Source organism: Eupeodes corollae, chromosome 2 (genome assembly GCF_945859685.1).
Source record: "Eupeodes corollae chromosome 2, idEupCoro1.1, whole genome shotgun sequence".
NCBI classification, from domain to species: domain Eukaryota; kingdom Metazoa; phylum Arthropoda; class Insecta; order Diptera; family Syrphidae; genus Eupeodes; species Eupeodes corollae.
Genome location: NC_079148.1, coordinates 83,958,555 through 83,986,379, shown reverse-complemented (window position 1 = coordinate 83,986,379; position 27,825 = coordinate 83,958,555). Strand labels below are relative to the sequence as shown.

The 27,825-nt window shown below is 36.4% G+C and overlaps 2 protein-coding genes and 1 long non-coding RNA gene across 7 annotated transcripts in view; 2 read left to right on the top strand and 1 right to left on the bottom strand.

The window, feature by feature from the left end:
* Positions 1–4,689: 4,689 nt before the first annotated feature.
* LOC129945688 (uncharacterized) lies at positions 4,690–8,931 on the top strand. Its single transcript, XR_008781510.1, has 3 exons — positions 4,690–6,565; positions 6,625–7,245; positions 7,308–8,931. It is a non-coding gene; the product is annotated as an uncharacterized LOC129945688 (long non-coding RNA).
* Positions 8,932–9,052: 121 nt separating this feature from the next.
* Positions 9,053–27,825, bottom strand: part of LOC129945686 (probable E3 ubiquitin-protein ligase HERC2) — a 44,843-nt gene continuing 26,070 nt past the window's right edge. Inside the window, exons 7-15 of one of the 4 annotated variants that reach the window (XR_008781508.1) lie at positions 23,745–25,522; positions 23,264–23,679; positions 21,719–23,182; positions 17,256–21,637; positions 16,710–17,193; positions 16,458–16,634; positions 16,216–16,388; positions 16,109–16,155; positions 9,053–10,358 (exon numbers count right to left, since the gene is read on the bottom strand). Coding sequence is in view for 2 of the 4 variants with exons in the window: in XM_056055542.1 (XP_055911517.1) it covers positions 16,236–16,388; positions 16,458–16,634; positions 16,710–17,193; positions 17,256–21,637; positions 21,719–23,182; positions 23,264–23,679; positions 23,745–25,522 (8,854 nt within the window). In the remaining 2 variants the exon portion in view is untranslated. The remainder of the gene's footprint in view (positions 10,359–16,108; positions 16,156–16,215; positions 16,389–16,457; positions 16,635–16,709; positions 17,194–17,255; positions 21,638–21,718; positions 23,183–23,263; positions 23,680–23,744; positions 25,523–27,825) is intronic. The other 3 variants (XR_008781509.1, XM_056055542.1, XM_056055541.1) reach the window with 3 other exon arrangements.
* Positions 10,439–16,089, top strand: LOC129945687 (uncharacterized). Of its 2 annotated transcripts, none has more exons than XM_056055543.1 (6): positions 10,439–14,491; positions 14,554–15,006; positions 15,162–15,261; positions 15,322–15,423; positions 15,495–15,674; positions 15,795–16,089. In XM_056055543.1, exons 1-6 carry the CDS (start codon positions 14,145–14,147, stop codon positions 15,852–15,854), a joined length of 1,242 nt encoding a protein of 413 aa, XP_055911518.1. In that variant the 5' UTR covers positions 10,439–14,144; the 3' UTR covers positions 15,855–16,089. The 2 variants fall into 2 exon arrangements, with proteins under 2 accessions (XP_055911518.1, XP_055911519.1); XM_056055544.1 differs by having other exon boundaries at positions 10,450–14,491; positions 14,656–15,006.

Below are 27,825 nucleotides of genomic sequence, written 5' to 3'. Positions count from 1 at the left end.
TCCAAAATTATAACCTAACCTAAAGAAAATAAAATAAATGAAATATGGATAGAGAGAGAAAGAAAAGTAACATGAGATGAGAACACCAGATAGGTACCCCTATATGTGTCTCTATCTAAAACACTGATGAGGTGGACAAGTAGGGTAGTAGAGAACCCAAAAAGTCTAAATGCATTAGGATCTACTTATATACTTGACTATGATTGTTTTTTCAATTTTCTAGTCATTACATTAGAGTTCATTAGGGTTTTTTTTTACATTAACTATGGAAGTATCTTTTATGATTAATTTTAGTCTAATCTTAGTAATACCATACTCATTGTAGGTAATTCATTGTTGTACATTTTTCACAGCATCGTAGAGAACTTATATATATGACCTAGTAATACATATGTTTAATTTAAGTAAGGCAATCCATATATATATATACTTATATCTAGTTATAGTTTTTAATAGGTACGTACTTAGGAATAAGGTTCTTTGAACTTGTATCTTAAGTTTTAATTTATAAATTTGTACATTTCATCAGTCTGAATTTATATTGCCTTGTTTTTCGTTATATACATACATATATATACATTTGTTTTTATATAAAGGCAGATTAGGAAAGTGAGTTGCTTAGCCTCTGTATTAGGAACTTGCTTTTTATAGAAAAGGGAGGTGGAAATATCGTCGATATTTGAAATTTGGAAAAAATCGTTGGAACCCTCATTGAGGATGCTGATTGGCGACATGTAATACCTGTGGTTTATAGACCAGTTAATGTTGTTATTATATACATTGCGGAGGATATGGTTTTCATGATTTTGTATTGCGGATATTCTCCTTTTTGCAAGAAAAATGAGGTAGTCAAGTAGAGGGGTAATTCCCGATTCCTCATAGATTATCTTGTTGGAGTACCATTTGCCGGAAGGTCTACGTTTTTTATTTAGACTCTTTCTAATAATAACTTGTTCAAATATCTGAAGCTCGAGTGCAACATTGGGTGTGATATGGAACCAGGTAAGGAAGCCATAGGATATAAGTGGACGGATTAGCGTTTTGTATATAAGTAACTTCGTTTTACTCTCATCATGTCTAGAGTTAAGTAAAATTTTTAGCTTTGCCGCAGCGGCTCTGCTATTGTTCAGGGCTTTTCTTGTATGTGGGTTCATTTTAAGTCTCTCATGCAAATTGATACCTAAATATTTGATTGAATTTTTTAGAGGAATTTGTTTACCCAAGATGTATAGCTTTAGGTAGCGACTCTCTCTCACTGCCAGATGGTGGCCCTGCCAGCTGCATTGCGGAAGCATATTAGCTCACTTTTGTTCGGATTCAAGGTAATTCCCCATTTTTCATAATATGGGATTACAACATTTAGGTGCGATATAACTGAGTTGAGGGCTGCGTGCGGTCTCTCGTTGGGACTGAAAAGGATTGTATCATCTGCATAGAGTATAGCTTCAGAGTTATGGTGGCGAATTGGAAAGTCATAAAGGTATAGATTGAAGAGAAGGGGTCCAAGAATAGATCCTTGGGGAACACCCGCCTTGATTCTTATAGAGGAAGAGGTTTCGTTCTCAAAGTGCACCGTAAGACTGCGGTTAGATAGAAAGCTTACAATTAGTTTAACAAGGAATACCGGGAGGTTAAGCTGGTTAAGTTTGAAAATTAGGCCCATGTGCCAGACCGAGTCGAACGCTTTCCTTAAATCCAAGGCGCAGGCGACGGTGCAGTTTTTATTTATCAGATTGTTTAGTATTTTATCCTGAAAGTAAAGGAGTGCGTGCTCAGTGGAATGGCCACGCTTAAACCCAAATTGTTGGTCCTGTACAGGATTATTTGATTCAAACAGATTAAGCATTTTTGAAAGAATTACTTTTTCCAGAATTTTTCCTAGGTTGGATAGGAGAGATATTGGCCGATAGTTGTCAATTGTGATTGGAGTGTTGGAAAATTAGAAATTTTATCCAGGCCAGCAGATTTTTTGTTATTAAGTGAATAGATAATTGACTAAACAACATTGGGAGAGGTAAAGAGGCCGTCACAAGTATCGTCAGATCTATTTGAAGGAGTGAAATTCGTAATCTGGGTATTTTCATTCCAACTGCTGAAGGAGCTGTAAAAAGTCACAACTTCCAGAGAAGATTCAGGGTTGTTAGGTGGAAATTTAAGCGAGTACAAGTCAGAGTAGAAGGTACTAAATGCTTCTACTTTTTCAGAAGAGGCGGTGTAAGTTCTATCACCAAAAGATAAAGCAACATCCGTTAGATTATTACTCCTTTTTCTCCCCGTGATTTGGTCGATTACTTTGAAGACGTTAGAGGAGGGTTTTAGACTATTCATTTTGTTTCTGAACTCTTCGTTAAGCTCTATGCGAACCCTGTCTTTGAGAATCTTACTTAGGCAACTTATACGCGCAGATAGTTCTGTATATTTCTGACTGATACGATCTCCATAGTGGTGGAAGATCCTTTTTAGTTTTTGTTTCCAAATTTTTCGAATTTTTAATAAATTTAACGTTGCTTCCGTTATGTTAAACCAGTTTTTACGAGGGGGCGCTTTTTTGCTGTGATTGTCCATACAGGTGGTTATCGCTGTTGTCATTGCCTCAATAATGTTATCTATTTCAGGATTGGATAGAATTTTTGCTGTGGGACTATCTATACGTGAGAGTTTTTGGCCAAGAGAGCGGTTAAAAGACGGCCAATTAGTGTTTTTGAAGCTAATCGAATGTTGTGGAAAGTCAGGGAGTGTTACATTTTGTGTCAATTTAATATTCATAAAGACCGAGAAATGATCCGATATTAGGTCTAGAGTTAAGCATACAATGTTGTTATTGCTTCTGAGGTTAGACGAGATAATAAAAAAGTCGATATGAGAGCCAGAGCTTGGGCGAGTAGGACCTTGAGCCGCTACAATGTCTAGATTGAGAAAATGGCTATCTTGAAACCATGAGGTTAAATACGAGCCATTTTGGTTTATGACCGTGTCACCCCAGAGAGGGTGTCTAGAGTTAAAGTCACCACCAATTATGATGTAGGTAAAGGATTGTAAGGAAGAAAGAAGGCTATCCAATACCGTCGGCAACGTGGAGCCAGCGTTGCAGGGAATGTAAATAGAGACAAGTGCTAAGGATCCAGCAGAGTGAATTGAATTAAAGAGAATAGAGGCTATTGTTGCCGAAATAAGGCTGTTTGAAAAATACTTTTGGTCAAAACTTAAGGAATTTTTAAGGAGAATTCCAGTTCCTCGACCTTCATTGTTTCTTATAAAATCGTAACTGTTGTTACGCTATAAAGCACAGGTACGCACCTGGTTTTTGAGAATCGTCCATTTTTTTATAATTAGGCCAGAAATCTCTGATTCTAGCAATTAAGCTGGTGAACGGCAAGCCGAAAAGTCTATTGGATTCGTACATGAAATCCGAGACATCATTTTTTGAAATTTCCGGATGGGAAGCTTGAATTTGTTGCGAGCTAGGAGATTTCTTGTGCGCCCTTACAGCGTCTGCAAAAGATACCACATTTGCTTGATGGTTGTTAGCCAAGTTCACAAAAGGAACGAAGAAATTTGTTTTTTTAGCCTTAGCTTCCACCAGGGATCCTTTTTTTTAAGAAAAGCAACTCTGTTTGGGCATCCCTTGTAGCTTGCAGGGTGGCCCTCTGATTGACAGTTGACGCAAGATGCGACAGATGTTTCCGTTTTTTGACTGAGTTCGCATGCTCTAATGTCATGATCTTTAAGACATTTCACGCACCGCGGGGGAAAACTACAGTAAGCTAGAATATGCCCAAATCTTTGGCAACGATAACACTGTTTTGTATCTGAATTCTTAATTAAATCCCAAGTGATTCTATGTCTAAGCAGAGTTTTGAGCTGTTTAAGTTTTATGAAGCTTTCCCTATCCTCCGTAGTACAGGGAAACAAGTCAAGACGTATATCATTTATCTTAGACCATTTGGTCTCGAAAGTTTTTACAGTCACCCTTAACGAGGGGTCCAACGAAAGTAATTCATTTTGGATTTCCATAGGCGAAAAAACGCTGGAAATACCTTTTAAGATAGTGTTATATTTTTTTTAAATTGTTTAGGAGTAAAAGAATAGGCATTTTGGATTTCCATAGGCGAAAAAAAGCTGGAAATACCTTTTAAGATAGTGTTATATTTTTTTTAATTGTTTAGGAGTAAAAGAATAGGCAGATCGTTGAATTTTTTAATGAAAAAGCTATGCAACTCTACATCCCTTACAAAAATTTTAAGTTTTGCAAAACCATTAGATATAAATTTAACATTATTTAGGTTATAATTAGTCTTACTCATAAAATTCATAATGGTCTTTGCTGAAACGCCTTTGGTAAAGATGGGAGGACACCATGGTTCTGTTTTTGAAGATGGGTTCGCATTAATTCCATCGATGCTGCTGCTGCCGTTGTTGTTTACGTGGTTGAGGCTTTCAATATTACTGCCGCTTGTAGCACTTGAGTTGGTTCCAATATTTTTTGGTGGAATAACTTCCTCATCCTTCTCAGCCAAAGGATGGAATCAGTTGTGGGTGTTCACTACCTCCCTGGCCATTCTTTTTGGCTCCTGCATTGGTGCGTGTTGACGCCTTTTTCTGGCAATAACTGCCTTAAACATTTTCTTGTCGGTGTCTAGTAGGTTTTCCAGAACATTTTCATTTACCGGTTGGGGATTAATTTGTCCTGCAACCGTTGAGATATTTTGCGCGTGCCCAATTATAACGCAGTTAGTTAACGGGAGGCGATGGCTTCCGATGCTATTTGTTGCACTAACACTAGTGGATTTTGTCTCACTATCCATCTCTTTTTCGCAACCGTCTTCGTCTGAAATCCACTCGTTGGTAACTGTTTCTATATTTTTTTTATCTTTTTCACTTAGCAAACTGGATAGAAGATTGATTTTTTCATAAAATGAGCGTTTATCCGGAGGCCACTTCGGCCCCAAAAGAGGAGGGTGATTATCACCATCCATCACTCGCAAATTTAATTCTCACAGAAAAAAAAACTTTGAATTAAAATCAATTAATGAAGCGCTGCCTGAAACACGTCCACACTCGTTCGCGTTACCAGAGAGAAAATCCGGTCGAAATTTACGTTCAACGAATGAAGTTGACTGCAAATGAAGTTACTTGACCAATTGCTACCTGCACTGTTTTTTTACTTTTCTAAACCTAAAATTAGTTTTATTTTTGTTTAACAACACACACTGCCACCACTAGGATGAGGACACACTATTTGGAATCAATTTATCGCTTTTTATAGCTGGTGGAAGTGCTGTACCCGGACACTTTTACTACGTGAATAGGTATTTATTTCACCATTACAAATTCATAAAATTGAAGAGAAAATTAGAAACTAGCGTAATGAACTACTAAAAAACCATATTAAAAACATGTTCGCCCTGTATGAGGCCATTACGAGTATTTTCTTCCAAAAACGATTGTAGCGAATATCCCAAAGAGTGTTGAAAACAGCTGTTTTGGGCTCTGGAAAGACTTTGACAGAGCTACAATAGATGCTTTCAAGGATTTAGGACTCTCAGGGCTTGAAATAGCAACAAAATTATGAACAATCATACTGATGATTCACAAAAAGCGGTCATTTGTAGAGCTTGAAGCATCGGATGAATTTGGCAAGAGACCATATTACTTAGAGCAGTAAATGCTAACACGTTGTCTTTTCTGGTGAAAAAAAGTTTAAGCTTGATGGGCCGTTGGTTACAACTAGTATTTTAATGATATGAAAAAGGATGAATTGGTGTGGGCAGCTATTACCTACTATTGCACAATTGACTTAGTTTTTCTCGGCAATATTAAACGTTACAAACTACAAATGTTTGCTAGGTCATTTCTCATTTCCAATTTAAAACCATTTTTCGACTTCTGCCTTAGATTTTCCAAAAAGACAGTGACCCATTTCCAATTTGAGGGTTGTTAGAAGTTGAATTGAATGAGAAGACGTGCAATATTTGCCAAAACGTTTGGCCATGGGTTTTTTGTAAGGTTTATGAAGCTGGCAGACAATTTGAAGACAAGGCATAGACAGGTACATAATACATAAATATAGGTACATATATTTATATTATTTTTTTACCTATTACTACATTGGACTGCATTTTTAAACTTTGAATAAGGATTAATTAACCATTCTCGATTTTCTTAGCACGAAATGTATTTTTTTAATTTTCGTAAGAACTTCCTTGAGTTCAAATCTAATCGTATTGCGTAATTGGATATGACCCTCCACCCTTTATTTTAAATTATTTATTTGTTATAAACTACTCAAAACAAAATTCATTTTGTATTTTGCTTTAAAATGCATATGTAATTGGTGAGCATTATGGAAGCCCAGCATTTTATTACTAAGTTTGCGTGTGTATGATTCCATATCATGGGTTAAGGTACACCAGTAAGCATTTAAATTGGACCATGAATAACTGTAACCTGGCACTCATGTCAGTGATGAAACCATTCGTAATCGACTCCACGAGGATGGTCAAAGTTCCAGAGTGCGAGTTATTCCGCAGAAACTTACACCGGCCCATCGGACAGCGCGATTAAGGTACACCCGTAATCATTTAAATCAGACCATGAATTACTGGAGGTGTGTACTCTTTACAGGCGACGTTTGCAAAAACATAACTTTTCATTGATGATAAACGAGTACGAGTGTAGATTTTAGCGACCTGTGCATTTACGATTTGGGGACCCCAGTGTTATGGTATGGCCTGGCCGTTATACGCTTTCATATTATACGGTCACTAAAGTATACGGCACCCGGACGTCGCGAAAAGCTTAGTGGCGTACGTGACGATATGCATGTTTTCGCATCATACGATTTTATTCGTGCGTCGGAGTTCGATCAGCCAATTCAAGACACGATTACTAACCTGTGCAAAAAGTATACTACGAACAGGAACCCTACATATATCGTGTTTTACCGTACGGTTAAAACCTTATAATGTGTAATTAGCCATTGATCCAGTTTATGTCGTCTGTTTTTTTGCGGGCACGGTCAAAACCGTGTAGTGTGAAACGAGCCTAAGTTGGTTAGGCAGAACAGAGCTGATTATCCTGATGGTAAAACGACCTGTTGTGATCATATTTTCATAAAAAGAAGCCTCAAAGAAAACCACAGCTGTGTCAACACTTTACGGTACCGTACGAGATAAGTTTATACGGAGGCCCTTCTCGGTACTAAAAGCAAAAGAAATCAACAAGGAATCATAACAACAAATAGTGGTATGTAAACTCAATTTTGTTTTAATTGTTTTGTTAATTTTACTATAAAACGTTTTTTTCAGTGTAACTTTTGTCCGTGTTAAAAGTTGCACACTAGTACTTAATATTTAGCCAACAAAGCCAGACGAAAGCCAAACAACTTTGTGGGCAAAACCTTGTAAGATCTCAATAAATTGGAAAAATCTACTTTTTGAGGTGAATTTGGTGAATTGGGATTGAAACATGAATTTAAATAATAACAACAAAAGTGTCACTTTCACTAATTGAAACACATAATGAACATTTCATATCTAATAATTTAATATCTTGGAATCTCTCGAGAATTGAATAGAGAAGAGATTCCGAAACGTGTAATGTTTGAGTACCTCACTATTGTTTCTTCTCAAATTATTTTTCTACATTAGATTGTTTGTTTTTAGTTTTTAGAGAAATTAAGTACCTATTTATTTAAATTTAAGAGATCAAAATATTTGCAAAAGGTGCACCCAAAACAATATTTTTTTAAATTCACATTTTAACATCAGCTTTAATCTACGTAAAGGCAGACTGAAAGCTGTAGTAATAAGTCCGAAGATTATCCGCAATTAAAAAAATCAAGGCAATTCTTCATATTAAATTCTGTATTATATTCCTAGGAAAAAAGATACAAAATTTCTTTTTTAGCATTTGTAGAATGCTTCTAGCTTCTTTTTAGTTTATTTTGGGGACAATTTCTTTTTTATTTTCATAATATATGTATGTATGTATGTACCTTTTAAAAAAGGCTCCTTTCTAAATTAATTAAATATCAAACCTTAAAATTCTGAGGGAATTAAACTAACTCAATTAAACGGATGTTCAAAGCCAAATATGGGGCGAAATGGATCAACAAGATATAAAACAAATGTATCTCTTATAATGAATAGTTAAAAAAGACTACATACATATCTGAGTCTGCAGTGCGACAGACGAAAAATCATTAACTATTTTGCTATGTAAAAAAAATTGTTTAGTGCCATTGTTACGAGCTGTTGGAATTCGCTAAATCATTTAGCAACGACATTTGTGAGAAATTCTTGATCTGTCAAACTAAAAATAAAACTGAAGCAGCTTTAAAATATATTGGGAAATTCAATTAAATTTTATTATGTAATTATTTTTTTCAATAAAAGAATAAAACGCAAACAAAGCAGTCGACAAAAAACATTGGCTTATTGTGTCATGAAAGTTTGTTTATATGAAAAATTGATTTTAAGTTCATTATTTTCTCCCAAGCCATAAAAAGACATTACTTGTTTGCAAACAAATCATACACTTTGACAGTTAAACACTTTTAACTCAGCTCCCATGCTAAGTTGCGAATTGTTACATCGTAACTAGCTATTTGACTTTTCAACAATGAGCTTAGAAAAGATGCAATGACGTCATATTGTAACAATTTAAATTAAGGAACGATTATAGTTAACGATTGTTAAAAATAGTTTGTGAAAGAAAAGACCTCTCCCAGAGCTATTGGATATGAAATAAATAATGAAAATATTTTATCAGTTAAAAATTGAGTAGACAAATGTTAACGAACTATCAAAGCAATATAATGCCTCTTTATAATTTTAGTATAACCCTGAAATTCCTGTTATTATTGTTTTGTGTCACAAATTGCAGCACCTTAATCCCAAACTTAATTTCTGGATCCTCGGCATAAATATGGTTTGGAATAATAACTTAATATAAACAAATTTGATTTGAGTAATTTCTTTGACTGTGCATAGTTATAAATTGCAAACAAAACATTTGATTCTCTTTCGAATTTTATACACGAAAACAACAGTTATATATTTGTTATACATATTTGGGTATATTGTATAGGTTTTTAGTTTATTGAAATTAAAACAGTAATAAATAGAAAGTAACTTAAAATAAATACAAATATGCATTACTAAACATTAATGCAATTAAATAAAAAAATTACATCATTAAATTCAGATACAAATTTTTCTTTGAAGCAAGTCTTCAAAAGGCGAATATTTTTGGTGTGTATGGATGTATATGTTTTTGTATTTAGTTAATTATTATTGTTTCAAAATTGACAAATTACATCTACAAGACAAAGTTTAGGCTGTTGGCTAACTTCAAATAGATACAAGACTATGTTCACAATACAGTGTTTTTGTATTTTATAAAAGAGAAACTAAATAATACAATTTGTATAAATATCTTACTATTTTTGTTTTTAATCAAGAAATGCTACACAATAAGGTAAGGAGTAAATGTGTAAATATGTACGCTTTGACCAATTTCAGAAATTGATGGAAAAGAGGAAAGGAAAAGATTTTTGGATATAATTTAATGATATTTAAACGATGTTAATCATTTTGTTTTCTAAATTTTCTAATCATTAATTTTATTAAGCTATTGATTAATCAAAAAGCTACTAGTTGCACAGGAAATGCAAATAAAAGTTCTAAGCCACCCGTTTCAGGAAATCAGTTCTCACAAATTTAAAATGGGTTTTCTTTAGTATTTTAAATAAACTTAAAATGGCTTATATCAAATAATTTATTTTGGGTAATTTAATTCTAATTTGTGATTCCAAATTTACTTGTAATTTATGATTGGTTTAAATATCTTTTTTAAATCAGACATTTTTTTTATGAATATTAACATTATAATGCAAAAAAATACTATCTTTCAATAACACTTAAATTTTCATCTAAGTCTACGGTTTTAGTAAAATGTATTATGTTTGTATATGTATATTAAATTTTTTATTAAAATCTTTATTTCCAAAAATAAATTCAAGTTATGAGAAATTAAATAATAAATCAAAATGAGGAACTACATCAATTCTATCAAAAATGTGATTTAATTATCGTACGAGTAGTTATATTCATATTATGTTTGTCTTTTTTATTTTAAATATTTTTTTGTTTATGCAGATGGTTTTTAATTGTATTTAATTTTAACTCCAGTTAAAAACTACAATTTTATCTTAACAGTTGACGAATAAACTAAATAGGAAACCAACTAAATTAGAATAATAACGCTACTATGAGATTTCTTTTTAGTAGTTAACATTTATAGGGTCAAACCTTACACCGGGGATATTTTTTCCTTTGATTGGGTATTTGTATGTTCTGTAAAGAAGAGAAAAGAAATATTAATTTATTTCTACTATATTTTCAAACAAGTAGAAGAAAAAATCTATATATCTAGAAAAAAATACAATCTTTATCATTAGAAAACATCATTGTAACTCAAGTATTTTTTAACTACGCCCTAGCAACCGATAATATTGCTGTTACAATTGAACCACTCCAAAAATCTAAAGTTGTTCCGCATTGCAAACGTTGCCAAGATTTTGGTCATACCCAAAAATACTGCAACCGAGAGTTTGCTTGTGTAAAGTGCGAAGGAAAACATGCAACTAAAAATTGTCCTATGAGCAAAGATCAGAAAGCAAAATTCCAAGAGTTCAGAAGCAAAAATATATCTGCTAGAGACAAACCCAGAAACACAGTAAATATCGATTTAACTGCTGAAAACAATACTAAGAAGGAACCGCCCAAAAAGGCTGTTCAAAGTAAAAGCGATGAAAATAAAGCATATTCTCAGATTGTTAAAAATGTGCGGAAGAATGAAGAGACTTCCATAAAAGAAATGGTACAACTTATTCTTCAAAGAATTAATAAACAGGATTTGAATATCAAACTGCTTAGCGAAAAAGTCGCTCTTAAAAAACAATGATGGACAGAACACTTAAAATCGCTACATGGAACGCAAACGGTCTTATACAACATTCATCCGAATTAAAAATCTTTTTAGATCTAGAAAATATCAATAATGGTCTCAATGGTGTCCGAAACTTATTTCTCCAATGGGCAAAGTCTAGATTATGTAATAAAAAACTATTCATGTTACGACGCTCCACATCCAGCTGGCAAGGCAAGAGGTGGATCGGCTATTCTTATAAAAGAAAGCTCAAAACATTATGAAGTAACCAAGTTTACTAGTGAAAATATGCAAGTAAAAACTATTAGTATTGGTATGAGAAAGAAAGAGTTTAAGATAGCAGCTATATACTGCCCACCAAGGCGCTCCCCGACAGAAGATGACTATACAGATCTATTTAATCTTCTTGGGCATAACTTTCTTGTTGGTGGAGACTTCAATGCGAAACACACCCATTGGGGTTCAAGACTTATATAAACAAAAGGCAAAAGACTTTTCCAAGCAGGCCGTAAATACAATTGTGAATTCTATTCCTCCAGGTCGCCAACTTACTGGCCTTCCATTACTAACAAAATACCAAACGTTATTGACTTTTTCGTAGCTAAAGGAATCAAACTAAATCATATTAGTGTCGAAGGTAATTATGACCTGTCATCAGATCATACTCCAGTGGTTCTATCACTAAGTGAATCGGAAGTACTAAAAAATAATCAAAAGCTTGTAAATAAAAAAACAAACTGGAATGATTTTAGAGAAAGGCTTTTAAGTTTTATAAATTTAAGATCTCCCATGGATACAATCGTGCAAATTGACCATGAACTGGAACAATTTATTGCTGAAGTGCAACAGGCTGCTGAAGAAAGTACTCCAACATTTTCTAATAGAAGACAAAATGAAATAAAATATCCTTTGGAGATAAGAGAGTTGATAATAGAGAAAAGAAGAAGAAAATGGCAAAATACTAGATTTCCAAATGATAAAACAACGTTTAACCGTATAAGCAACAATCTTAAAAAACAAATTTACAAATTCAAAAATGATTCACTCAATACATTAATTAGGAATTTAACGACGGGTGCTTCAACCGATTTTTCGCTAAGGAAAGCAGTCGAGCGCTTAAAAAGACCGCAGTTACAAAAATCGCCTTTGAAATCTCAATATGGGAAATGGATCGGTAACCCGAAAGAAAAAGCTAACCTTTTCGCTGAACATCTTGGGAATATTTTTAAGGCATACTCATCAAACGAGGCTGAAAATAGCTTACAGTTTCTTGATAAGATAGATGAAAGTGAAATACCAATTGTAAGACTTAAAGAAATAAAAAGTATGTGTTTACATCAACTATCCAATAAAAAATCACCAGGTTGCGATCTAATTACTGCTCAGGTTATGATAGAAATGCCATTGAAAGCCTTTATAAAACTCCAATATATAATAAATGCATGTCTTAAGCACCGGTATGTCCCACACCATTGGAAAATTGCTGAAGTAATTGTCATACTAAAGCAAGGTAAACCACTAACGGAAGTGACGGCTTACAGACCAATCGCTTATACCAATTATGGCAAAAGTTTTTGAAAAACTGCTTCTGAAGAAACTTAGCAAAATCATAGAAGAAAGAAGGTTTATCACAAACCATCAGTTTGGCTTTAGAAATAAACATTCCACGATAGAACAAGTTCATAGAATAGCGGATGTAATAGAAAAAGCATTAGAAGAAAAACAAGTATGTTCAGCTATTTTCTTAGATGTTGCTCAAGTTTTTGACAAGGTTTGGCATGAGGGACTTGAGTACAAACTGCAAAGGGATCTCCCCAGGGAGTACTTTGAAATATTAAAATCGTACATCTCAGACCGATTGTTTAGAGTAAGGTACGATCAAGAATACTCGGAATTGAAGAAAATAGAAGCCGGTGTACCACAAGGAAGTGTCCTAGGTCCAACCCTGTATTTACTATACACAGGGATATTCCAGTTGGTAATCACACCATAATGGCTACTTTTGCAGATGATACCGCAATTTTGGTACCCGACAAATGTGTCTCTAAGGCAGCAGTAAAACTACAAAATGCCCTCGACACAGTGAGATCTTGGACCGAAAAATGGAGTATCAAGCTCAATGAAACAAAATCTTCACATATAAACTTTACAAATAAAAAGATAAACAATATTCTAATAATCATTAATAATCAAGCTGTACCTTACGCCAATACGGCCAAATACCTTGGAATGACTTTGGATGCAAAACTAAAGTGGAAAGAGCACATCAAAAAGAAAAGAGAGTTAATGCACCTTGGTACATAAGAAATACCGATCTACATCGTGACTTACAAATAGAAATGGTTACAGAAGTTGTTAAAAAATACGCTGTATCGCACAACCAGAGACTGCAAAGTCATATTAATTCTGAAATGGAGTCCGTCTTGAATATAAGAAACCATGTTTGGAGATTAAGAAGAACCAAGCCTCATGAGCTTATGGTCTAAAAAAAACATGGGAAATTATTAAAACTTTAAACTTCCCCCAAAGTGATTGTACAAAGTTAAGAAAGAAAAATCGGAAGTCGATCCTTCAAGATTGGTCGATCCTTCAAGATGTTACCTTCTGCAACGAGTTAACATCAAAATTTGGATTTATCTGCATAAAAATTCCAATGCGTAATCTATCTTACATGAATTCATTTTTGTGTTTGTAGTCCTACTCTTCAATTTTAATTCAATTCAATTATCAGGACATTTACAAGTTTGACTCAATTTGCTCTAAATATGCAAATCTATTTTTCGTATTTTCATAAAACACAGCATTTTTTATTGTTATATTTTACTTAGCCCAAGATTAGCAATTGATGCCATGCACCTTGTAATTTAGTTATTTAGAATTTAATTGTCAGTTTGATATTTCTGGTAAATATTTTAGAATTCAAGTTGCGAATGTAGTGAGTAAAGAACTGGCTTTCATATGATGACGGTATTATAATTTTAATTGGTAATAAGAACAAGAAGGATCCAATTAATGAATCAAGGATGTCCTTCCCTATGTATACATAAATGCCAATTAAACTGTGATGAATAAATGAGCATTTTTAAACTTATATAAATCAGTTAAAACACATTATTCACAACACACTTCAATTTTGCTGGCTAGTCAGTGACTTGAGTAAATTTATTGAAATTTAACACATTACTTTTAGTATGAAATTCTTCATTCCAACTACTGCTCGGGGCGACAAAATTGAATCCATAATGTTTTGGCTTTTGAAGTTTAACTGTGTTTGGCCTTTGGCCAAGTATTGTCCAGAGTACCAAAATTTTATTGTAAATTGCTTAGTTTGGATATTGCTGTCAGGCTTTTTTGCAACGTTCTATGCAGAGTATCTTTTTATCAAAGTTAACCAAAAGGACATATCACAGGTAGCCGAAGGACTATGTGCACTTATAATAGGAACGCAAGGTATAGTAAGAGTATTACACTTGATCTTTCGTCGCAACAAAATGAGGGATATTTTGCAGAAGTTTTACAAACAAATATACATCGATAAGTAAGTTTATAATTTTGTAAATCTATAAAAAAAGAAAAATTAAATTCAGTTGTTTTTTTTAGAATAGAGAATGAAAAACTACACAAAAACTGTGAAAATAGTTTACGATTGGTGTATTTTATGACTTGGTCATTTCTGCTCACTCTCTTTTTTATCTATCTTAGCGCAGCAATTAAAGTGGCTAGAGATCCAAAGTCCAATTCAAAGCCATATTTAGTAAAAATGGAATTTTTTTACAATGCTCAAGAACCCTGGAAGTATGCATTTACGGTCATATACACGGGGTATGTAGGATTTTGTACAGCTTGCATAATTTCTGCTGAAGATTTCATTGTGGGTACTACTCTTACACACTGCGCAGCAAGATATAGTATATTGCATGAAGATTTAGCGCAATTATATGAAAAGTCCCTGATAACGTTCACATCACTCAATCAACAGAAAGCGGATGAGATCTACGATGCATTTCGTGCTAATTTAAAAGTGATTATTAAGAAGCAGCAAAATCTAGATAAGTAAGTAAGATGCTGAATCCTTTTTACCGAGCACACAAAATAGATATTTCATATAAAAGATTTATCGTTCTCCGAGTTTTCAAAGGCTGCGATAACTTCATATTAATTAAGAACTAACCCGACCTCCTTAAAACTAATTTTCATAAGCTCTATAGGTTCTTTCAGGAGCTCCAGTCATTTCTTAGTCTGCCGATATTTTCTTTGGTTCTATTTGGAGTTTTTCTAATGTGCACTGTCGCTTTTGCTTTACAAAGGGTACAAAATTTAAGTTTATATTTAAGGCTTTCAATTTTATTCTACATTATTTTTCTAAAGAACGGCCTTAGCTTGGAAACATTTCGATACTTTTTCTGGTTGGTATCTATTTGCCTGCAGTTTTTAATGATTGGATCTTTTGGTCAGCGCTGCACAGACGCGGTAAGTTTTTGCTACATTGTTATTTAATTTGTTTTGACAAAAAGTATTCTTGCAAACATTCTGATATTAAGGCTGCTCAAATGTCGGAATCATACTACATGTGTAAATGGGAATTTCTTTTATTCTATGGCGATACGAAAGCTAACATTAGACTTATTAAAGACATAAGCTTTGGAATTTATCGGTCTCAGAAATCTTTGCATCTCAATGGAATGAATTTTATTGATTTATCTTCGAAAAGTATTGGCTCGGTGAGTAAAATGATTAAACAAATTTTGTTGGACAGGATCATCTTACAAAATATATTTACTAAACAATAACTTGTATTAATTTTTCTAAACTAATTTCTATTATATTCTTATTATTTTCAGGCCATGAGCTCTTCGGTTTCCTATTTTATGTTTTTAAATGAGATGGATAAAATCGGCTAAAAAATCACTAACAACTGTCCTAAAAACCATAAGGATTTGAAATTTAGTAAAATAAACATAAAAGCTTAATGCACACACAAATGCAAATCACAGATTTTTAACAGCTAAATATGCAAATTATTCAAACGTCAAATTCTTTAAACAAAAACAAGTTAATAAAAATAGTTTGAGCTTTAGAAAATTAAAAATAAAAGAAATGTTTGTATAGAATTTAAACTTTGTCGATTAACAATAACTTCGATATTCTTTTTTACCAGTTTAAAATGTGAATAAGGTGATCGGAATGCTTCGGTTTTGGGAGCTATGTACAAAAATATTGTGTCATAAATTTAACTTAAATCCTTATTATTAAAACAAGTACCTCGTACATTAAAGCTGTCCTTAAGCATCATGACTAGCAACAGATTCCAAATCGCTATTGTCTTCGCTGCCAGTTGCTTCGGTGGGATCGCCCATCGCAACACGTGCGTATTCGTCTGTATCAATACTCTTACAAAAATGTATAGCGTATTTAAGTTTTTCAAGAAGTACAGCCTAATATTTCAAAATAGAATTGAATGTTAAAATGTATTTTAAAATAAAAAGTGAACTTTTGTTGCATACCTTGCAAGAATATCGTGGCATCTTAAGAAGAAAAAAACATGTATAGCTTTCCGGTAGAAAATGATCAGGAGGGTTTTTCTCTAAAACTTGTAAAACAAAGTCACGCCCCCGAAAATCAGCAATAGTGCGAGGCAGTCTTGTTCGACCCCAAACGAAACGTAAAAATAGCGATCGTTCCTACAAAAAGTGAAAGGAATTAAATCAAATAAAAAATAAATAAAAAAAAGACAGACAAAAAGTGGTGGAACTTACTTGATTGGAAAATTCTTCCATAACTTCCCAGAACCATGAAACAAGCGCTGAGTTTGGATCAAATCCTTTGTAAGTGGCAACCGATTTCAATAATCCTAACGGAATATCGGGAGATCCACAAACCATTGCTTGTAATTCCGCCGCTGAAAACAGTGAAAGAAGTGGAACAGGTATCACTTTCGACATTCCATCACGAACAGCTTTAACTTGTTCATCAAATTCATGCAGACGGAAATTTAAAGCAAGACGCACGTATTCGTGACGATTCTGAGGTGTAATACGAGTGTATCGTGTGGATAAAGGCACTTCGTGGCCCTTGGCCGACGACGTTGAGAATGGCAATTCGAGAGTGCTAAAGACTTTTGGATCGTTTTCCATGTTGCGTACACAAAGAAGTCCGGCTACATAATCACGATCAACTTCAGTGAGATCGCTAGCACGTAGGTTTTCTCCAGCCAATTGGCGCCAAACTGGCTCAGCCAAACTAAAATATTGAAATATAGTTACAAATAATACTAATACAATTTTCCGTAAACAAATACCTACTTTAAACTTAAAGGCGAACCTGTGCGAACGGCTATGCCCATCAAGACACCCAAGAATCGAAACATATTCATCTGCAGCACTGATGTTAACATTGGGTCCAAGAGGAAACAGTCACGATTGGCTCCTGCTTCACCCCTCCCGTTTGGGGTAGTAATGAGAAGTGGGACACTTCCGTTTTGTAATTCGTCGCACATTTCCGCAATAGACTCAGAGTATCCCCCCCCACAATCGTCCACACTTTCTCCCACAAACTTTACTTTCCAAACTCTATGTGGCAACGAAAGTGCTTCTTGAGTTAATAAAGGCAATTTCTGTACCATTTGTCCAAAAACGCTTTTCATACCATCAACACCGGCTAACCCGTTGCCGGATTTGTTACGTGAACGTTTAACTTGAATACGATTCAATTCAATAACGGGACCATGTTGCTTATCACGGACCATTGTTGTTTGAATAACTTTGCGGAAAGCTGCTTCTTTTATTGTATACACTAAAACATCCTTCAAAGCTCCCAAACTTAACTCACCAGCTATCGGAAGCATAGCAAGGCATGGACAAACAAGCTCAGAAAAGTGATGCAACAATACAAGTCGCGCATGAAGAGCCTCCGCTGGAAGGTCTCTTACGAGATCATATTCCAAAGGTGGGTTTGGTGGCGGACGAACTCTCTCTGTAAGCTGCGACGTTGACAAAGCAAGTGTATGGGCTGATCCACATGTAACTTTAACAATATGTTTTCCTTGCAGAGCCGTGACCAACCTTGGCCTTTGGATAGCGCTTACTGTGCCATCGCCTAGTTGTCCCTCATCATTATCACCCCACGTGTATACTTCACCAGTATCACTACATGCGACGCAATGTAAAGAACCAGTAGCAATCGAGATTATTTTTTTGCCTTGGAGAGCTGCAACTTTCTTCGGCCTCCGTACATGGTCCACAGTCCCGTGGCCCAAACGATGGTAGTCTCCTTTACCCCATGTATAAACAGCTCCAGACCGAGTGAGTGCTACAGAGAATTGTGATCCACATTCAACTTTTATCACGCCCAAACCAGAAAGGCTTTCAATTTTTGTTGGAACCTTACATCCATCAGAACCACCTCGACCTAGTTTTCCATAATCACCGTCACCCCAACTCCACACATTGTCATCGTCAGTAATGCACAAAGTTTGTGCATCTCCCGAACCACATGCGATGTCTACAGCTCTGTATCCAAGTAAAGCATCTACTAGCTTTGGTCGTAATTGATCTTCAGAGTCTCCATGGCCTAAACGACCATATCTTCCTTTGCCCCATGTTAAAACGTGTCCTGATGATGTAATACAAGCTGAATGCGCGCTGCCACAAGCAATGTCAACTATTCCAATACCGGATAGTGCGTCAATTAGCTTAGGTCTATCGTAACTCATTCGATTGCTGTGCCCAAGTTTGCCGTCTTCACCTTCACCCCAAGAATAAACTTCCCCATCTGCTGTCAATGCAAGGCAGTGTTTTCCACCTGAATTCACAGCCACTTTCTTTACAAATACATGTTGCAAGGACTCCACCAATGTTGGTGTCGAGACAGAATCAGTACCACCTATACCTAGTCGTCCACCGGATCCATACCCAGTGGCAAAAAGTTTCCCATCCGGTGTTACTGCATAGAGGGTCTGTTCTCCTCCAGCTAACTGTATTGGCCGCAATAAACTCAAGGCCTCGCACGGCGTAGGCGCCTTAATTCGACTTCCTTCGAGACCTCCGAGCTGTCCCCTATGGTTGTGGCCCCAACCGTAGATAGTGCTTGCTCCTCCCCACGATAGTGCCCAATCTTCCGGATGACGATTCAGCCACTGCAAAAGCTGGCTGTCATGTTCAGCTTTGAAGAGAGTATGATCCTCATGCAAAAACTGTGTTTGTTCATTGATAACCTTTTGATCAACATCGTGCATTGACAGTGACATAACCGAGTCTATGTACTGAATCAGATTGCTGGTACTTGGTGTTAGAGAATTTACCATTGAAGTGGTTGTGTTAGTAGGTAGCTGCTGCTGCTGCAATGAAGGTGGAGGTGTAGGTGTTGCATTGCTTGTTGTGCTCGATGACAGAGAATTTGTGGAGTTCATCATTACCGAATTTGATGGTGAAGTATTCTGTGGTGGCATCATTTCAGAGATTTTCTTTTTTACTTCCACGCAAAATGCACGTGGAAGTTCTGTTCGCTTTATTAACGCTTGTGCAACTCGAACAGCTATACAATAGCGCTTGAACCAAACCCATTTGTGCATATCGGCTGGCGGTAAAACTGAGTCAAGTTGCATGTCGCACGCTAAGGCAGCAAGCGTCTTAAAGTAATCCGAGTGCATGAGATGAATTCCCCCTCGCACTTGCGGCTCTTCATATTCATACTGTCGCAGGAATTCAGGAATCAGAGGCATTAGGATAGGATTCAGAGAAGGGTCTAATACTTTTGGTGCATGCTTCGATGTAAGGACGCAGTGTAGCTTTCTTAACGACCATATTCGTTGAGCAGTTGTCAAAGAACTGAGTTGAGCACACGCTGCCAATGCGGCTGCAAGTCTCAACAACACACTGTTGTTGTTGGGACCTAATCTTGAATCTAAAAGAGCCATTACTAGGGGCATTGACGGTTGTGATAAAATGCAACGATCAGATCCTTTTTCCTGCATTGAAGCAGCTGGCATTATAGCATGAACCCAAAATTTCCACCCCCATCCGTTGACAGAGCTGTCGCTGGTAAATTTCCATCTCACTTCATCCCCTGGTATTCGGATTTCTGGTGCCCACTGAGAGAACTCACGACCAGAACGTGTTGCGATAACACGACCCGATCCATCCATAATAACAAGTGGGTCATTGCGTTTCTCGGTCGAACATTGAGGGTCAAATTCGAGGCGAAGAGCTTCAGCACCCGGGATCTTAACGTGACCAAAAGCTGTCACATTGTCCACATAAGGATGACTGCTCTCTTGCACCACAGGTTTTGGAATTTTACCTAAACAATGTCTAGAAGTACAGAGGTCTTCCAGTTCAGTAATGCAAGTTTCAAGAAGCATCGCTCCGATAACCGGTGAATTTGATCCCAAAGCTATCAAAGTATCTGCTATAGTTTGCGATGTAGATTGCGGACCAGTTCTTCCAGCAACACTTAGTTTTAAAAGCTCAACCAGACTCTTGGCTTCTGCCTCTCCCAGCAAGGAAGTAAAATCATCCAAACCCGTTAGACTCGACTCTGCAATCATTTCTACATGATGTGTCATTGTTGCTGCCATAACTGACATTACACTTGCCGACATTTTTGAATGTTTATGAGGCGCATTACTTGATATTGATGCTGAAAGTGAAAGTGACCCTGTTAGGCTTTGGAATGCACTAAGTGGACCAGCTGGAGCAGGCGCAACATCCGCTTCCGGTGACGGCTCGTGAACTGCCGGATCAGTGGCATCAGCAGGAGCTTCTCCACCTCCTTGAGCTATGACGTCATTGTTATTATTGTTTGCAGCTACGCTAGGATTTGTCACTCTTTCTAGATCTTTTATACCTTCAGATTGTTCAACTTCGTTTGACATTTTTTCATTCAAATTTATTTTGCTGTGGCTGGTTAAAGCAGCAACAATCAGTTGTCGTGCTTGTAAAATACTCATGGCATTTAGTACATAATTTAGGGCTGTTTGACGAGCTCCAAATGTTTCTAGCGAAAGCAATGTTTCACTCAATGAGGATTTTAATTGTTGTTTGCCCACTGTAGAAGGCAAAGTCGATGGTGAGGGCTCAGAATCGTATATTCCTAAGCTACTGCCTCCAAGTGGGTCTTTAGTTGTTGCAAAAGGCACTGGACCTTTCTTTTCATCTTCGGGAGGCGATTGTGGCAAACCCCAAGCAACAGAGTGCGAACTTCCACACGCTACCCTGTTAACAAAAACTGAATCTAAGCCAATTACAAGAGCAGGCTTTTTATTCACAACTGTATTTCCAGACCCCTGCTGTCCATGGTCGTTATCCCCCCATGCATAAACTTGGCCGCTATCCGTCACAGCTAGACAGTGCAGGGCACCTACAGCAACATGGATCACCTTTCTCCCTCGCAACCCTTGTATGGGAGCTGGTTTTCTCACATGCTGATCGCTGCCATGACCTAGGCGATAGTAGTCTCCTTTACCCCATGTCCAAACTTCTCCGGTGCGAGTGAGTGCTAAACTGAATTGAGCACCACATTCAATCTGAATTACGCCTATTCCAGTTAAACGTTCAATTTCATGAGGAACTGAGGAACCTTCAGAACCTCCACGCCCAAGTTTACCAAAATCACCATCACCCCAAGAGTAGACCGCTCCATCTTCGGTTAATGCCAGAGTTTGAGCATCACGACTGCCACAAGCAACCTTTAAAGTAAATAAAATGTTTATTTGATTGACAAAAAACTAAACTTAGAACATATTTAAATGATATTTTTCAACTAATACCTGTATGACACGTTTTCCAATTAAAGTTGACACTAGTTTAGGTTTGAGTTGGGTTGTGTTATCACCATGACCCAACCGTCCATATTCACCCAATCCCCAAGTGTATAATTCACCTGAAGAAGAAATAGCAGAGCTATGTGATGATCCACATGCTATATCACGTATTTTCTTTGCCCGCAGTGATTCAATCATTTTTGGTTTATCCATAGTCAAACGGTTGCCATGCCCTAACTTTCCATCTTCACCTTCGCCCCACGAAAATACTTTTCCATCTAATGTCAACGCAAGGGCGTGTTTGCCCCCCGAATGCACAGCAACTTTCTTCACCACATATTGATGCAGCACTGGAACTTGCCGCGGGACCGAAACATTGCAATTATGTCCCAAACCTAACCTTCCATTTGTACCTTCACCACATGCAAATACCTTGCCATCCTGCGATACAATGAATAAAGATTTAGAGCCACCAGCAATATGAATTGGGCGCAATCGGCTTAAAGTTTGTGAGAACGTAGGGACTTTTACTTTCGAACCTTTTAGCCCTCCCAGTTGTTCCTTATCATTTAAACCCCACACCATCACCGTACATGGCGGTTCATTTTGTGAGGATTTAGCTTCTGAATAATTGGCAAGAGAACTTGACTCGCTCGACAAGCTGTCATATTCGCAAGCCAAAAAAGCAGCGTCCATTAGCATAAGATCTAAGTCTGTTTGCCGCCGACGTCCAATAATGTTTATGCCATGCAATTTACATTGAATTCCATTGTTTCGACAATGTTTTATAACAATTTCAACGTATTGATAATATTGTCGTACATCGTTCATGAGAGACACATTAACATCGCTATTTTTTACAGAAACCCAGCTGTATTCTTTAAGGTTGGGAATACTATCACCAACACGTGTAACAATTAGCGATGGCATGTGGGAACAGTCAGCCGGATTGACAACAATCGATAAGCTGTGTATTAGAACGTTTTCATGCATTTCAATGCGAATCCAATGCTTTCCTTGGCTACTTGATGAACTTTGCCAGTAGTTAGGACTTCTATCCAACAAATGCTTAGCCATAGATTCATTCGAAGACACAGTAAGGGACCGAATACAACGTGACCAATCTTCTATTAAATCGGTTGGAGGTCCATGTAAAATTCCTGATGACCCACTATTCATGTGTCCATCTCTAGCGATATTAACCAATTCAATTTCATTTAAATTTCCCGTCCAATTAGGTTGTTGTGGAAAGTCTACTGTCACATCTTTTCCACTTATCGAAGCAACTGTTCCTATTGCACCTCTTGTAATGTAGCCCCATTTATATCGCGGTGTTGAGCGGATGCGAACTTGGGAGCCAACAACAATTATTCCCCGGTCAAATGGAGTTGATTTTTCTTTTGCCATTTCGAGGAGTTCAATGTGTACAAAGCATACCCAATAAGTGTCACCATGCATTCGCCAATCAACCTACAAACAAAAATCAAAATATTAGCATTTGAGCTTAAAAATACACAATACAAGTGATACTTATCTTGTACAAATTTTTACCTGTACATTTAAATCATGCAATCCTTCAGTATCTACTTTAAGCACAGTTCCAATGTCACCTTTTTTTATTTCTTCAAAATCTCGGCAACAACGTACGCTCATTCCTGGACACACCAGACCCCTTACATACATCGCGTATTGATCCGCAAATTGAAAATCTCTACGAGTCGCAAATTTAGTTCCACCTGTATGATGAGAATCTTGTATTGATGAACCTTCTACGGTATCACTACTATCTGTGCTATCGTTGTCCGAATCAGCTTCTGGGTCGTGACGACCAATTTTCATTATACCGCTTCCGTCTGTATCATATACACTACCCTTTGATGTTGACGGTATTGGTGGACAAATATCTGGATGCTCTAAAATCCATTGAACAATTTGCTCAGGAGTTGGTGGAACTTCCGTATGAGCAGCTGGTTTACAAAAAAAAATTGTATTTAATTTTTTAAACAAAAACAAATCAAAGATATGTCATTACTTAAAGTTTTTACAGCAAGCTCAACAGACTTTCTAGAAAAACCCATTTCCATAATTTGTGATACCAAAGGACATGGCGCTGTTTTGTTTCTATTCGCTGCAGCAATGGAACAAGTTCCTTGGGCCTCTCCAGTAGATACAGCTACATTATAACACCCATCGTTGAAGATAGGTACTCCGTGGACAAGAGTAGGTTGAAGTGGTGGAGGTAATGATCGCGAGTGCTGAGATTCAGGGCCAATCAATTCCGAATGTGCTTGGCTTGCCAACATTTGTGAGACATTTAACGCAGCAGTTGAGAGTTCTGCATATGTATATGTAGCTTTCAGTGGGGAAGGTTGTGTCGCTCGAATAAGGATGCTTTGAATAAGAAGTTCGTTTTCTGACAACGAAGATGGTGATTCATCACCAGCCGGCGTCTGGTCAGTAACAACATTTAAATCGTTCACATTAAGCTTCGCTCCCTGTTGTTGTATTTCTTCTTCTGAAATACTCTCTTCTGACGAATATGAACTCATTCCTGGTGAACGCTGTCTTAAAATCTTTCTTAACGATGCCTGATGTCGATAGAGAACGCAATTTGAATTGAGAACACATATTTGAATCTGTTGCGATCGCAACAATGAAATATCAACAGTCCCAGGAATAGACTCTTTTCGCTCGCCTGGGCCATACATTAAAACTGACCAAGAATTTAAGAGCATTTCGTTCATTGGAAGGCGAGACAAACTGAAGACAGAGTAGTCTGCTCCTTCGGATGCGGTATTTAGTGAAATTTTTCGAAACTCTCCATTAAGAGAGTTTCCATCTGTGCTAAGAAGACACTTTCCTTTATTCGTAAAGCCACAAATTGTGGCAGTGCTTCCTTCGTATGAGACTTGAAGTCCTACACGTGGCCGCGTGTCACATCCCCCAATTGTACTTAGTACTCCCATTACATGAACATTCTCTGATTCTAGGTTAGTAATTTCAAGTCCATCGTCCCCAAAGAGTTCCGCCGCTACACAAAGCTTCTGAGATAAAAATGAATTTATGACAGGATTCCAAACGGGTAGAGTATGCAATTTTCGGAGAAGAGTTATAATTTCTTCAGCAACAGTTCCGGAATGCGAAGCTGTGAGAAGAACTCTTGATTTTGTATCAGCCTGATTTTGCAACAAAGACACATCGTTTGGACAATAAAGTGTAATTTTTCCAAGAAGTGAAAACAGCTGCTGCACCAATTTTGTGGTTTCAGTAATATATTCATCTGTCCAGTTGACCAAAACAGTTTGCAACAGTCGCAGACAGTGTATTTTTCTAAAAACATCTTGCTCACTCGTTGTTGCCTGCTCTAGAAGGTCAATGTAAAAACGTATCCAAATCGGTGAAGTCAAAAATTTGGACATAACTTTTGATTCGCCAACAATCGCACGCAAAAATCCAAGCGTTGTCCAACTGTCAAGACCACAAATGCTTCCAAGGCCAGATTTTGGATTTAAAATAGCACGAAACATAGACGTAACTCCTTTTACAGCGGCTTTGTCAATTTTTTCGCTGTGTTGTCCAACTCCTACTGATATTATTTGCAGCATTTTTGTGCATGCATAGCGTAAAAGTTTTGTAGGATGGGATTCGCCTGTGAGCTGAATTTCACCAATCAACTCATCTTTCTCTGTGTTTTCTGTGTCCGGAGAAACTATGTTCGATGCATTGTCAGCCAAACGAAGGTCATATTGGCCTTCTTTACCCATGCGGTATGAGTTAGTTGCTCCAGTATACCATTCTACACGCACCCATCTAAATTGTTAACGAAAATCAAATATTTTAAATGCAACTGATTGTAAGACTAGAGATTCGAAATTGTATTAAAAAAGCAATTAAATAAAACAAATACAAAGCTTATATTTGGCTTTGGTATTTAAGATGGGATAATGAAATCAAACCCTGCAGACAAATTTGAATAATGAACTAAGATGTGCATAGAATTTAGTTGAGGACGTCCAAACTATTTTTGTTGCACATCTCTCAAATGCATGCAATATTTTCGATCTTTTCAAGAAAAATACGTAAGCTCAACTTTCAAATCAAAACTATTTAACACAAAAGAATAATTGAAGATTTATTTTTATAAACTTGTCAAAAGCTGAAGACGCAATTTTATCACAAAATCAATGTGAAAAACTGAAAAAAATCTGCCAACGTCAGAAGGAGAAATTAAAAAACCAATGGCTCAATGTTATTTATGTACGAAAAAAACATTTTAAGAAGCAATTCAATTTCTTCGGTTGGTGAAGAAGAAAGTGCTCTAAATCTTTTTGAGTAAACCGAGTTTTTATGTACCTAAGATATTATAAAAATGATAGAAACATATTATTTTTTAACTTTCAAACCATGTGTGATGTGCTTTTATTAACTAGTAGTAATCTCATCCTACCTAAAAAAACATACAAAATACTAAAAAAGTTCACAATATAAAAGTAATTCAGTCACCGTCTTGCTTTCACAGCGTTCACTTGTGTTGACTTTCCTAGTGCAGTGGTTACCTATCTCTAACCTTTTTTCTTTTCTGATATAGGTATACATTTATCTCTTTCCCTTCACAGGGCTCATAAACTTTCTTTGACACCGCGTGCTTTAATTTTTGGTGCGAGGTTAAATTTCCATATCAATTAAAATGGCCCCGGGGCCAGGAAGAAAAAAAAACAGGAATAGATTCGATTTGTTGGCTTAGTCCCCGAATTCGGAGTCCAGTGCAAAAAGAATAAAAAACTCTTCGCTAACTGATTTCCCTCTACTTCCAGACATTTCAAACCTTAAGAACCCTAAATTTATTATAATCTCTCCTAAAGAAGAACAACAACCCCTGTCATCAATAAATGTGTTTATCCTTAATAAAGCAATTGACGCTGTGATTAAGGACTATGAAGATATCTCCCAACTTAGAGATGGGAATATTTTAATCCTCACAAAATTACAGTCAATCGCAGATAAATTCCTTAGAATTTCTAATCTTGGCCAGATCCCTGTAACGGTGAAACTCCATGCCAATCTAAATTCCTCAAAAGGAGTTGTGTATTTGGGACACACAGCAAAGAGATGTAATAATAGCAAACAATGTGTAGTTTGCAGCCTACCACCTCATGAACCCACCGAATGTACTCGAACCATGTGTGCTGATTGCTCTGAAGCCCACCCTTCTTCGTCCAAAACCTGTCCAAAATATCTCCAAAACAAGAAGATCTTAACAAGAAACAAGTGCAGTATGGGAGAAGCTAAACGCACTTATAGCCAAATGTACCCAACTAAACCAATCTTAAGAGCTCAAACGTACTCATTAAGAGCCAGAGAAAGTCTCAAGATTTCTGAAAAAACTCTTCCGCCTACTGAAACTCATAATCTAGATGCTAATAAAGCAAAAGACAATCACAACATTAATACATCCACCAAAAACTACAAAACAACCGTCCAAAGAAATGCATCCCTAAAACCATCAAAAATGCCTACATCCGAGGCACTAGCCTCCGCTTCCCCCCTACTTTTAAACCTACCGATTATTCAGAAACAACCACAGCGTCCACTGTTACCAACACCCAAAACTATTTCAATACTTAACTACACAAACCAACCCCCAGAAACAAGCACCACACAAAATTCTCCAATATCAATTATATCAAACAATTTAATACAAAAAGAATCATATTTATATCTACATCAGATACAGATGACAATAAATAATAATTCAACTCTCTTTCCGGATAGAAGGTCGTGCACATCTCTCACAGGGAGAGGACATGGACTCCAGGCGCACAGCCCCCATGCCCCCCTCCGGTCAGAGAAGCCCAAGGCCATCAATAATGGACCAACCACTAATTTTGCCAACAACGAATACATTTCAAATAAATAATAATCCAACAACTAATATGAACAAAAAACTTAATATAAAAATCCTTCAATGGAATATCCAAGGATATTTCAATAATCTTCCATAAATATAATCCCGAAGTAAGATTATAAGATAAGAAGAAACTAAAGTTCTTGTAGAAAAAGCACCATCAAAATACAAAAACTACATTGCTTATTTTAATAATAAGCCACACGAT